The sequence below is a fragment of the Bufo bufo genome, chromosome 2 (assembly GCF_905171765.1).
Source record: "Bufo bufo chromosome 2, aBufBuf1.1, whole genome shotgun sequence".
Classification (NCBI taxonomy): domain Eukaryota; kingdom Metazoa; phylum Chordata; class Amphibia; order Anura; family Bufonidae; genus Bufo; species Bufo bufo.
Genome location: NC_053390.1, coordinates 780,341,878 through 780,354,069, shown reverse-complemented (window position 1 = coordinate 780,354,069; position 12,192 = coordinate 780,341,878). Strand labels below are relative to the sequence as shown.

The 12,192-nt window shown below is 45.6% G+C and overlaps 1 protein-coding gene across 3 annotated transcripts in view; it reads left to right on the top strand.

Moving 5' to 3' along the window:
• Positions 1 to 11,878, top strand: part of AFAP1 (actin filament associated protein 1) — a 114,126-nt gene extending 102,248 nt beyond the window's left edge. For all 3 annotated transcript variants that reach the window (XM_040419147.1, XM_040419146.1, XM_040419149.1), the window contains 5 exons: positions 3,413 to 3,527; positions 5,600 to 5,764; positions 6,746 to 6,930; positions 8,871 to 9,032; positions 11,254 to 11,878. In XM_040419147.1, the coding sequence (XP_040275081.1) occupies positions 3,413 to 3,527; positions 5,600 to 5,764; positions 6,746 to 6,930; positions 8,871 to 9,032; positions 11,254 to 11,280 (654 nt within the window). In that variant the 3' untranslated portion in view covers positions 11,281 to 11,878. The remainder of the gene's footprint in view (positions 1 to 3,412; positions 3,528 to 5,599; positions 5,765 to 6,745; positions 6,931 to 8,870; positions 9,033 to 11,253) is intronic.
• The last annotated feature ends 314 nt before the right edge of the window (positions 11,879 to 12,192 follow it).

Genomic DNA, 12,192 nt, shown 5'->3' with positions numbered 1-12,192 from the left:
AGCCATCTGGACCTTCATTACAGACTGCTTGTAATTCATGAATAACTTCTAGCAGGAATAATACAGGAACGGCACATCATAGAGTCACAAGAATAGATGCTCCAGACTGCTGGCAATACATTCATGAACCTTTTTAGTAGGAATAATAGAGGAACAGCACAGCAGTCATAGGAATAGATGTTCCTGTATTGTTATTCCAAGTAGTTTTTAAGACAGACATGTCAGGAGAGGTGACGGCTCCTCATTAAAGGGAGTGTGTCATCAGAAAAGGCCTGTTATCTAAATCAACTTTTTATGTTTAAATAATGTTTTAGGTGTTTTTAATTTTAAATCTTAAAATCATGGCGTTTGCGCACTGACCCCATAGCTTAATAATAGGTCAAGGCAAAATGTTCTGTAGAGATTACTTTTCAGCAGTCATCTCAATATCATCAAAGGCAGGATTACAATGACGGATATATAAAAAGCACAGGATCCACCATTCACAGTAGTTGACGGTCACAGCTTACCTACACCCCCTCCCTGCACAATATACTCGGCACAGGACACATAGCATGCCTAGAAAACTCTCCCATAGAAGTCAGTGAGCTCCCCTGCTGTCCATTGTGTCCGTGGACTATCGGGGCTGCTGTAAAGCAGATCTCTAAACGCTGTTAACAGCAGCTCAGCAAGATGGCCGCCCCCATAAACCTGTTCAGGAAATAGAATAAAAAATAAATAAAATACAATTAGTGAATGAAAACAGATTAGAAAAAAGAAATGTGTCACAATCTGGTTTTAATTGGTAGAAAAAAATATAGGCAACACATTCCCTTTAAGACGATTATATCCTATTGTATACAGCCAAAGCAGTAGTGGAAGAGAACTGTGCAGTTCATACTACAACCTGTAGAGGGCATTGGTGCTCAAGATCCTATCAGAAATAACCGCTAATCAGGCCGTATCGTTGTGACAGCCTCATACATATTTCACCTGGTTTGAGTAAAATTTAAAGGGGGTTGGACACATTTTTATAGAGTGTGCCCCTTTAAGTATTAAAAAATATTGAAGCGCTGGTCAGATCGCAGGTAGATTTTTAATACTGCGGCCAGGTGTGTTTGGGATTTGTGTGTCACTGTATACACCCATCAGGGTCACAGTCAAAAGTAATCGCTCATCAGCCATAGTAATCAAAAGCCGAACTGCGACCATTGATCGTTACATCGCTTAATGATGTCTAATTAGATCCCCAGGAAAGTCATGTAATTTCCTCCATATCCCTTAATAACTTCCAATTCATTACTTCTTACATAAATTCATTAGGAGCTTTCTAATCGGATGTCGTCTCCCAACCACTAATCTAGTGATGATTGATATTAACATCGTTATACATGACGTGGAGATATTCTTACTGTTCAGCTGATAGGATAGACCCAGTCCGACCAGTGGTCGTCTTGCAGCAGAAAAGCCTCCTCCACTCTCCTCGAAGGGAGACCAGACAAGCTAAACCACGCCCCTTAAAGGGGTATTCCAGTTTTTATTTATTTGTTTATACCAGGCATGCTCATCCTGCGGCCCTCCAGCTGTTGTAAAACTACAACTCCGACAATGCCCTGCTGTAGGCTGTTCAGGCATGCTGGGAGTTGTAGTTTTGCAACAGCTGGAGGGCCTCAGGTTGAGCATGCCTGGTTTATAGAATATGAAATTCTAAAATGTTCTAATATACATGTATTTAAAATTGTACTTACCCTTATTATATCTGGCTGTTGACCCCTATCTGCACAGTAGAGTGGTTTGGCCCATGAATCAGTCGGCCCGGTGTAGTGCATCTATGGCCTAAGTCAGGGATGCTCAACCTGCGGCCCTCCAACTTCCAAACTACAACAGCATACAGCTATCATCCTACAGCAGGACATAGTGGGAGTTGTAGTTTTACAACAGCTGGAGGGCCGCAAGTTGGGCATTACTGGCCTAAGTAAAAAAAATGGCACATCAGTCATGTGCATCCCTCCCAACTTTTGTAAACGAAGCGCACTGCAGCAATTTTTTTCCGCACTAGACGACGCCTCTAACTCCACCCAAGACATAACTATACAGTCACCTAATCTCACATAGTCCCCTTAATGCCCCACAGAGTAATTATTCCCCCTTCATACCACCGCACAGTATTTATGCCCACATTATGCCTCCTTTACAGAATTATGCCCACATTGTGCCCTCCAGTAATATGCCCACATTGTGCCCCCAGTAATATGCCCACATTGTGCCCTCCAGTAATATGCCCACATTGTGCCCTCCGGTAATATGCCCACATTGTGCCCTCCGGTAATATGCCCACATTGTGCCCCCCGGTAATATGCCCACATTGTGCCCTCCAGTAATATGCCCACATTGTGCCCTCCAGTAATATGCCCACATTGTGCCCTCCAGTAATATGCCCACATTGTGCCCTCCAGTAATATGCCCACATTGTTCCCCCCAGTTATATGCCCACATTGTGCCCCCCACTAATATGCCCACATTGTGCCCCCCACTAATATGCCCACATTGTGCCCTCCAGTAATATGCCCACATTGTGCCCTCCAGTAATATGCCCACATTGTGCCCTCCAGTAATATGCCCCTATTGTGCCCCCCAGTTATATGCCCACATTGTGCCCCCGAGTTATATGCCCACATTGTGCCCCTAACAGAAAGTGAAAAACACCACATACTCACCTTGTTCCTACCAGCAGCAGGACATCGGCTGCTCTAGTCTAGGAAGGAGGCGGAGCCGAGGCGAACTGCCAGCCGGTCCCGCCCCCCGCACAGACTAGCAGAATGGAGGAATGATGAAGCAGGGAGCCAATGCCGGCGACGGCTCTCTGCTTCATTATGGCAACTGCCCCTGCTTCCTATGGACGCAGGAGCAGCTGCCAGAAAGCGGGACATACCTCCCCTGTACTAGGGCAGCCACTGAAATCCGGGACTGTCCCGCTGAATCCGGGACGGTTGGGAGGTGTGCATGTGACACCGACCCCACTGACAGTCAATGAGCAACAGTGTTACATGGCATACATGTGCTGGGTCAGCACACAGGACACCGCCATGGGATAACTGCATTTTAGTAATGGTGCAAACCATTATGGCTATTAAAGCAACTACTAGTGACTGTATGTGTTTACATGGCTGCCTGTTTCCAGGTGATATGTAAAATGGCTGCCAGTCTCTTGGTGACTTTGCCATGTTGTTAATAAAGTTAACTGTAAAAAGAAAGAGAAACACAACACCTAATGCAGTATACACATGTGCTGAATCTCAGTAAACTACCGTTCACCTGTTAGATGTCTGGACCGTTAACTAAAACTAAGGACATGACGTTTACGAATGTTTTGTTTCAAATTCATATAAAATGTAAAATTAATATAATTTGGTATTTCATTTCTGCTCTGCAGCTCAGGAGCAAGAAGCCTCCTACAGCATCTAATGGGATTGCATCAAAATCCAGACTGGCCACCAACCAGCAAAGGAAGCCGGTTCCAGTCAGCACAGTAAAGCGCAATGCCTCCAGTAAGTAAAGCATCTGCACTGTTATGATCCAGAGCTGCATTCACAAGTCTGCTGGTTGTCATTGGAAACCGTCGACAATTCGGTCATCGGACACCCCCCTTAACGGTTTAGTGGTCTTTCCATAATGCAGTGGAAAAGTTGTTTTACTGTACAGTGCCTGTTGTAAAACTGCACTGCTCAGAACGGAAATCATCAAAGTAACACAGACACTAACTGAGCAGGGAATGCTGGGGAATTTCAGCTCTGAAGCTCTAAATATGTGCATGTATCAAGGAAGTCTTTAGCCTTGATGTATTCAACTTAGATTGAAAGAGTACAAAACTTAATAACTGTGTAACTAAATGCTCTGTAACTTTGTAATATACCTAATTCACTATTTTCAAGATCTCTACTTGCTGTCAGTGAATAGAAAAGTCATTACATTTCACTTAAATGCCTCCAGCTGGAATACACTTTTATCACCAATCCTGTGGATAGGCGATGAATGGTAGATCAGTGAGGGGTCTGACCACTAGGACTCCCACCAGTCGTCGGGAACAGGAGTCTAAAAATTGCCGCCATATCTACTGTAAAGGTTGAAGGGCATCTGCATGGGTGTAGGAACCCAAAAAAATCTGGGGGGGACAGCATTTTTGCTCGCCGGGTATATTCTTATTCAGTAAACTGCGAGTTGTTTATATCGTTAAATTTTAAGTGTGTGTGAAAAATCTCACAACAAAAAAATATGCAAAAGGAACAGTTCTTTGTTTATCAGGTCACAGAAATTAACCAAACGTTTGGCATATATTTCAGTTATTCCACTTAAAACTAGTGGTAATGATGCCTGACTGGTGATTCGGTGATCTCTTTTTGTTGACATGCTTCTGAGCTTGATGAGGATGTATTTGCTTTACTAGGCTTTGCGGATATCCATTCTGACTTTCTTCACTCAAACTGACTTTTAAGCATAAAGCTAAGGTTCCAGAAAAGACAAAATTTTAAAAAGAATGATAATACTGAATGATAACAAAAGATTTAGATTCCTAACCTGGGGGCAGTGGCGTGCCTAGGGTATTTGGCACCCGGGGCGGGTACTTTCTCTGGCACCCCCCCCCCCCCTTCCCCCTCCCCTTCCCCGCCGAAACAATAATATCCCCTTATATATAATTTACTTACAGTTCTGAAGACTCAGGGGTGCTGGCTTGGCCGGGCAGAAGGAGTGTGGGAGACTGTGAGGCCTTTTTCTCCAAGCTGCTCGGGATCAGTGCTCTGGGCAGCTGGGTTCCGGGCTGGAAGTGGGCACAATAAGAAAAAAATATGTTTCATTACACCTCAGGTCAGACCACCAATCAGACCCCCAATGTTAATCAGACCTCAGCTAACAGCCCCAATAAGATCCCCAATGTTAATAAGACCTCAGATCACACCTCAGCTCAGACCCCAATATGAATGACCCCCAATCAGACCTCAGATAAGAGCCCCAGTGCCTCTCATCAGCCCCCCAGTGCCTCTCATCAGCCCCCCAGTGCCTCTCATTAGCCCCCCAGTGCCTCTCATCAGCCAGTAATAACAGCCCCCCCCAATCATGTGCCAGTAATAACAGGCCCCCCCCCATTATGTGCCAGTAATAACAGGGCCCCCCCCAATCATGTGCCAGTAATAACAGCCCCCCCTTCCAATCATGTGCCAGTAATAACAGCCCCCCCCCCCATTATGTGCCACAATGGAAGCGCTCATCTCAGTGCCCCGCCGCACACATTGCCCCGCTGGGGGGATTTCACCATACCTGTCTTTCCCCCCCCGCCCCGCATTATTTCCTGGGGGGGATCCGTCCCCCCCGCTTCCTACGCCCATGGGCATCTGTCAGCAAATTTATACCTCTGACACTGCACCTGCTGCCACCACCATTGCTATAATACTACCACCATCACCAACATAGCTATGACCTGTTACATGCTTGGCAGCTGAAGGCATCTGTGTTGGTCCCATGTTCATATGTACCCACATTGCTGAGATGCTTCAGCTGCCAAGTGCACATAGGAACAAACCTGCTGACAGATGCCCTTTAAGGTGGTGATTTCTTTGCTGCGCAGATGCTGAGCAGTATAAATACGGCAAGAACCGGGTGGAGGCTGATGCGAAGAAATTACAGCAGAAAGAGGAGGAACTACTGAAGAAGAAAGAAGCTCTGAGGAACAGACTGGCCCAGCTCCGCAAGGAGAAGCGGGATACCAAAGCCGCGATTGAAGCTAATGCAGGTACAGGCCATGAAAGGGGATGTGTCATCAGAATATGACTTACTGTTTAAATCATGTTGTGATAAGTGTCTGATATGGCCAGAATTGGCCATTTTGAACCAGAATCATGGTTGTCACTTCACTTCCTTCACAAGCTTGAATTTGGTGTCTCGCCACAAAACATCAAGGTCCTGAGCCCAGTGGTGGTCCGCAGTGGAGATAACCAGACACCCCTACCCCCACACTCATTATCCATGCGCAGTGTCTGGTATGGCAGATCATTCCCATACAAGTGTATTGGATTGACAGCAGGGGCTTCGCTTTCCTAATTCTGGACATGTTCCTTGATGGATTAGGCCAGGAAAAGATACATAGAATTAGCCAAGCAACATGTCTGGGTGTCTGCTACAGAGCTCCAAATTTCCTTTCTTCCACACAACCATAGAGTAAAATCATAACAATTTGTTTCCCTGCAGCTACCACTAGAGGGAGCTCACTGCATAGAAATGTAAATAGCCATCACCCCCCTTGTAACATATCATATGCCGTGAGCTCCCCTTAGTGGCAGCACAAAGAATTACAAAATGTTATCTCTGTGAATGGGGCTTACTTGCTATACCATGGACAAGACTGGTGCTGTTTATAGACCCTTTTTCTAATTACATGCAATCCCTTTGACCTGAACAATGATTGTCCGGTCTGCAGTAGTTTAGTTAAAGGGTTAAAGAAACTTTTAAATAATATTTCATATGTCACAGCGACACATGAAGGGTCTTTGATCTCCTCGCTGCTGGACATGGGCCCAAGAGAAAGTCCTGGGACCCATCTCGATTCCATCTCCTGAAGCAAGGAGGGAGAGCCTGCTACTCGAGCTCTTCTCTCTCCTCGTTCTAGTGATCAGTGATGGTCTCAGCGATCATCAGAACTTTTGATATGTTGCTCTGATATATGAAAAGTTTTACCAAAACTCGGTGACACTCTAGTTTCTTCACTGATTTCCAGGGAGGAAATCTCAGGCAATGCTGGAGGACAAGTTTAAGAAGCTGGAAGACGAATGTAAACTAAAGGAGACCGAGCGGGTCAATCTGGAGCTGGAGCTGACAGAGGTGAAAGAGAACCTGAAGAAGGCCATGGCAGGTGGAATCACTCTCGGTCTCGCTATAGAACCCAAGACATCAAGGCCCCAGGTAAGATGGAGGTAGCAGTGGTATTAATTTGTGGATCTGACCATATTATAACCACCCAGTATTATTTATCAGTGTATAGTGATGTTATTTGGCTAGTGAATTGTATTGCGGTATTATGTGGGTTCTCTAAGGGAATATTAATCGGGTGCTGATTATGGCAGTATTCTCTTGGCACTACAGTTGCAAGAAAAAGTATGTGAACCCTTTGGAATGATATGGATTTCTGCACAAATTGGTCATAAAATGTGATCTGATCTTCATCTAAGTCACAACAATAGACAATCACAGTCTGCTTAAACTAATAACACACAAAGAATTAAATGTTACCATGTTTTTATTGAACACACCATGTAAACATTCACAGTGCATGTGGAAAAAGTATGTGAACCCCTAGACTAATGACATCTCCAAGAGCTAATTGGAGTGAGGTGTCAGCCAACTGGAGTCCAATCAATGAGATGAGATTGGAGGTGTTGGTTACAGCTGCCCTGCCCTATAAAAAACACACACCAGTTCTGGGTTTGCTTTTCACAAGAAGCATTGCCTGATGTGAATGATGCCTCGCACAAAAGAGCTCTCAGAAGACCTACGATTAAGAATTGCTGACTTGCATAAAGCTGTAAAGGGTTATAAAAGTATCTCCAAAAGCCTTGTTGTTCATCAGTCCACGGTAAGACAAATTGTCTATAAATGGAGAAAGTTCAGCACTGCTGCTACTCTCCCTAGGAGTGGCCGTCCTGTAAAGATGACTGCAAGAGCACAACGCAGACTGCTCAATGAAGTAAAGAAGAATCCTAGAGTGTCAGCTAAAGACTTACAAAAGTCTCTGGCATATGCTAACATCCCTGTTAGCAAATCTACGATACGTAAAACACTAAACAAGAATGGATTTCATGGGAGGATACCACAGAGAAAGCCACTGCTGTCCAAAAAAACCCATTGCTGCACGTTTACAGTTTGCACAAGAGCACCTGGATGTTCCACAGCAGTACTGGCAAAATATTCTGTGGACAGATGAAACCAAAGTTGAGTTGTTTGTAAGAAACACACAACACTATGTGTGGAGAAAAAGAGGCACAGCACGCCAACATCAAAACCTCATCCCAACTGTGAAGTATGGTGGTAGGGGCATCATGGTTTGGGGCTGCTTTGCTGCGTCAGGGCCTGGACGGATTGCTATCATCGAAGGAAAAATGAATTCCCCAGTTGTTCAAGAAATTTTGCAGGAGAACTTAAGGCCATCTGTCCACCAGCTGAAGCTCAAAAGAAGATGGGTGTTGCAACAGGACAACGACCCAAAGCATAGAAGTAAATAAACAACAGAATGGCTTAAACAGAAGAAAATACGCCTTCTGGAGTGGCCCAGTCAGAGTCCTGACCTCAACCCGATTGAGATGCTGTGGCATAACCTCAAGAAAGCGATTCACACCAGACATCCCAAGAATATTGCTGAACTGAAACAGTTCTGTAAAGAGGAATGGTCAAGAATTACTCCTGACCGTTGTGCACGTCTGATCTGCAACTAAAGGAAACGTTTGTTTGAAGTTATTGCTGCCAAAGGAGGTTAAACCAGTTAATAAATCCAAGGGTTCACATACTTTTTCCACCTGCACTGTGAATGTTTACATGGTGTGTTCAATAAAAACATGGTAACATTTAATTCTTTGTGTGTTATTAGTTTAAGCAGACTGTGATTGTCTATTGTTGTGTCTTAGATGAAGATCAGATCACATTTTATGACCAATTTGTGCAGAAATCCATATCATTCCAAAGGGTTCACATAATTTTTCTTGCAACTGTATATGGCAGCATCATGTAGGCTGAAATGGACCCTGATATTGGCAACAACACAGATAACCCTGCTTCAGTCAGTGTTACATGTTATGCAGCATCCTCACGGTGACCTCCAGATACCAAATAACCAGGCTTCTCCCCTCCAGTCTCCAGTTCTCCGGCATCGGACTGTGGAGAACTCTCCCATCTCCAGCTGTGACACCAGTGATGCAGAATGCTCTCTACCAGTTAACAGTGCTGCGATATTAAAGAGACAGCCACCTGCAAATAACTCCCCGGTACGAGGCCATGTGCTAAGGAAGGCAAAGGTAAGAGTGGCTATACTGTTCTCTACGTGACAAGGAGATTTTTGAGGATTTTGACCCCTCCAATCATATTCCTTCCTTACATGAACATCACCGCCACTTACAATTTATACACCTGCAAATATCCAGAATAACCGCCGTGTTCAGCTAGGTGGGCTAGGAGTGACTCGATACGGTCCTGGTAGGTGGTCACAGGTATCTGGAGCTGTGCTGACTGCAGTGCATCCCACAGCTGCTGGAGGATGAGTGGGGGAGGATCCGTAGAGCGAACACCACAATCGAGGTGGTCCTACAAGTGCTCAATTGTGTTCTAGTCTGGGGAATTAGCGGCCCAGGGTAGTACTTGGAGGTCTTGGTGATGCTCTTCCAACATTGGTCGGACATTTCTAGCCGTGTGACATGTCGCATTGTCTTACTGGAAGATCCCATCCGCCCCAGGGAAGACAATCAGCATGTAGGGGTGTACATGATCTGCAAGGAGGGATTTATACTCAAATCAGCTGAGAGTGCCATCCACATGGATGAGTGGGCCCAGAGAATGTCACAAAAACATTCCCCCAGACCAGGGATGGGCAAACTGCGACTCTCCAGCTGTTGCAAAACTACAAATCCCATCATGCCCTGCTGTAGCCAGAGTGGGCCTACTGGGAGTTGTAGTTTTACAACAGCCGGAGAGCCACAGTTTGCCCATCCCTGCCCCCAGACCATAACGCTGCCACCACCAGCTTGTGTTCTTCCAGAGATGGTTGCAGGGTGCTTGTTCTCCGATGTTTCTCGCCTGACACACCAACGTCCAAGTGTTCCATGAAGCCACAAATGTGTCTCATCAGACAGGACAACCCGTTACCAATCAGCAGAGGTGCAGTGACCATCCGTCTGCTCCGGAGCCCCGTACGCAGTAGGGTTCGCTAAACTGTTGTTAGACACACATCTGGTAGTTAGTGTTGAGCCAACTTGTTTTTTAAGTTCTGCGTCCAAAGTTCGGGTTATTGAAGTATCCCGATATGTATTCCGCTACCACGGACCATAACGGGATTCTTCGATGTCCCGAACGTTAGACGCAGAACTTAAAAAAACAAGTTGGCTCAACACTACTGGTAGCCCCTGGTACATTTTGGCGGTGAGCTGCTCCACTGTAGGATGTCGGTCCGCCCTCGCACATCTTCGTAGCCGATGTTCACCTTTTACATTAATGGCACGTGGTGCTCCGCAGTTTCCAACGTCTCTTATTCACAATGGCGCCATTTGTCCACTCACCATGCACTTTCACCACAGCAGCAGAGAGCAGTTCACACTACGCAGTTTCAGAAATACCGCCTCCCCCGACCCGAGAAGCCAATAATCATCCCTTATTGCAACTCTGATAAATCGCTCCTTTTAGCCATGGCAGCAACGGGGGGGAGATGATATGTGTGCAGACCCACCGAGCCGGCTCCCGACACGAGTTACGCGCTGCCAACATCGAACGTAGGAAGTGGTCATAATAATGTGACTCGACCGCGTATTTATCTGTATGAGGGGACTGAAATACCACTGCATTAACCAGAGCCCTGTCTTTATAGGTGGATGAATATGTCCTGTATACATCCCTGCAGGCTATTGTTCTGTGCTCATCCATGGCACAGGGCTGGAACCACATTTACAGGGCGTGCGGTTCTGAGTGTTTGCAAAAAGTCGTACAGGTGGAATCCCATATCAAGTCATGGCACAAGTAGCCATGTGGCCCTAAACCCCCGGCGGGGGCCCTCTTGTGTCCCCAGCCGGTTAATTCATCAGGTGCAAGAGTTAAAATGGAAGATTTGATTCCAAAAATGTAACCCAACCAAACGCACTGACCTTGCACTCATGCGATTGCCGCTCCAGAGCAGGCTTATTGTATCCGGAGATGACACATTTGGTGATGGTCTGGGCATCTTGAAATAGTTTTATGTGTAACGGTTGTTCTAAATTTGGTTCTCCCATGTGCCGGTCTGCGGCTGATGCAACGAGGAAGCAATCTGCTATTTAATGGGGGAATGATTGGGTCATTATGCGCATGAAATTCACCAGAGGATAAATGGCTCCCTCTAGTGTTCACTTTTGGTAAATGCAATTAAATTCTGCCATGGTCATTTTTTTTTTTTTTTTAAGAATTATTATGTTAAGGCTATAACTGGACATTTTATGTGATAAATCATTTAGATATTTTGTATGCATTAATTTAAAAAACTTTTTTTTTTCTTAGGAGTGGGAGCAGAAAAACGGCACATAAGCCACGACACTTCATCCTGTGACCTGTATTTCAGCCTTAAATAGCACGGACCAAGAGACAGAACTACGCAGTATTTTTATACCAGGGTGCAAGAGTACATAGGTTTTGTATGAAGTTCTCCCAACACGGCAGAGCAGCTGTGAAGGGCTTTGTCTCCGAGGACCCATTCCTCTGTCATGTGGAGAGCGATTGAACGGCCTCGGTTTTCATTGCTGGGCAGCTGACTGGCTCGCTGAAGACCAGGATAAGCTGGTCGCGTCTCCAGTATCTTGTTTTATATGCACATAGTACGCCTTCAATCACATTCCAGGGTTTCTTGTCTATTGCTCTCGTCTGCCCCCTGCTGTCTCACCTGATGAATTGCATGTTGAGTTCTTTCCGGATGATTCAACGGTCATGACCCTGCACCTTCCACTTTTTTTATTGCACAAGTTTATTGGCACATTGGTCACTTACTTTTTCTGTCCGCACAATGGAGTTCTTCGTCATCAATCAAGATTGCCCCCATCTTAAATTCCCCGTGTCCAGATACCTACTGGTCTTAAAGGGGTTGTCCAGGAGTACGTGGGGGGGGGGGGGGGGGGGGGGGGGAATGGTTGCTTTTATTTCCAGAAATAGTGGCAGTAGGTATTGTTTGTGATATTGCAGTTCAGCCTCATTTACTGTAATGGAGCTGCAATACCAGACACAACCCATGGGCAGGTGTGGCGCTGTTCCTAGAAGGAAGCAGCCATGTTTTTTAATCCTGGATAAATGCTGTAAGTCAATGGCAGATAACGATTTGGTCATTGCAAGTCAGAAGTCCTAAATGATTGGCATTACACTGCTAGCGAATGGGAAAAGGCACCCGACCGTTGTTCGACACCCCCCCCCCCCCCCCCTCGTTCCCCATTATGGAAGATCTTGATGCTA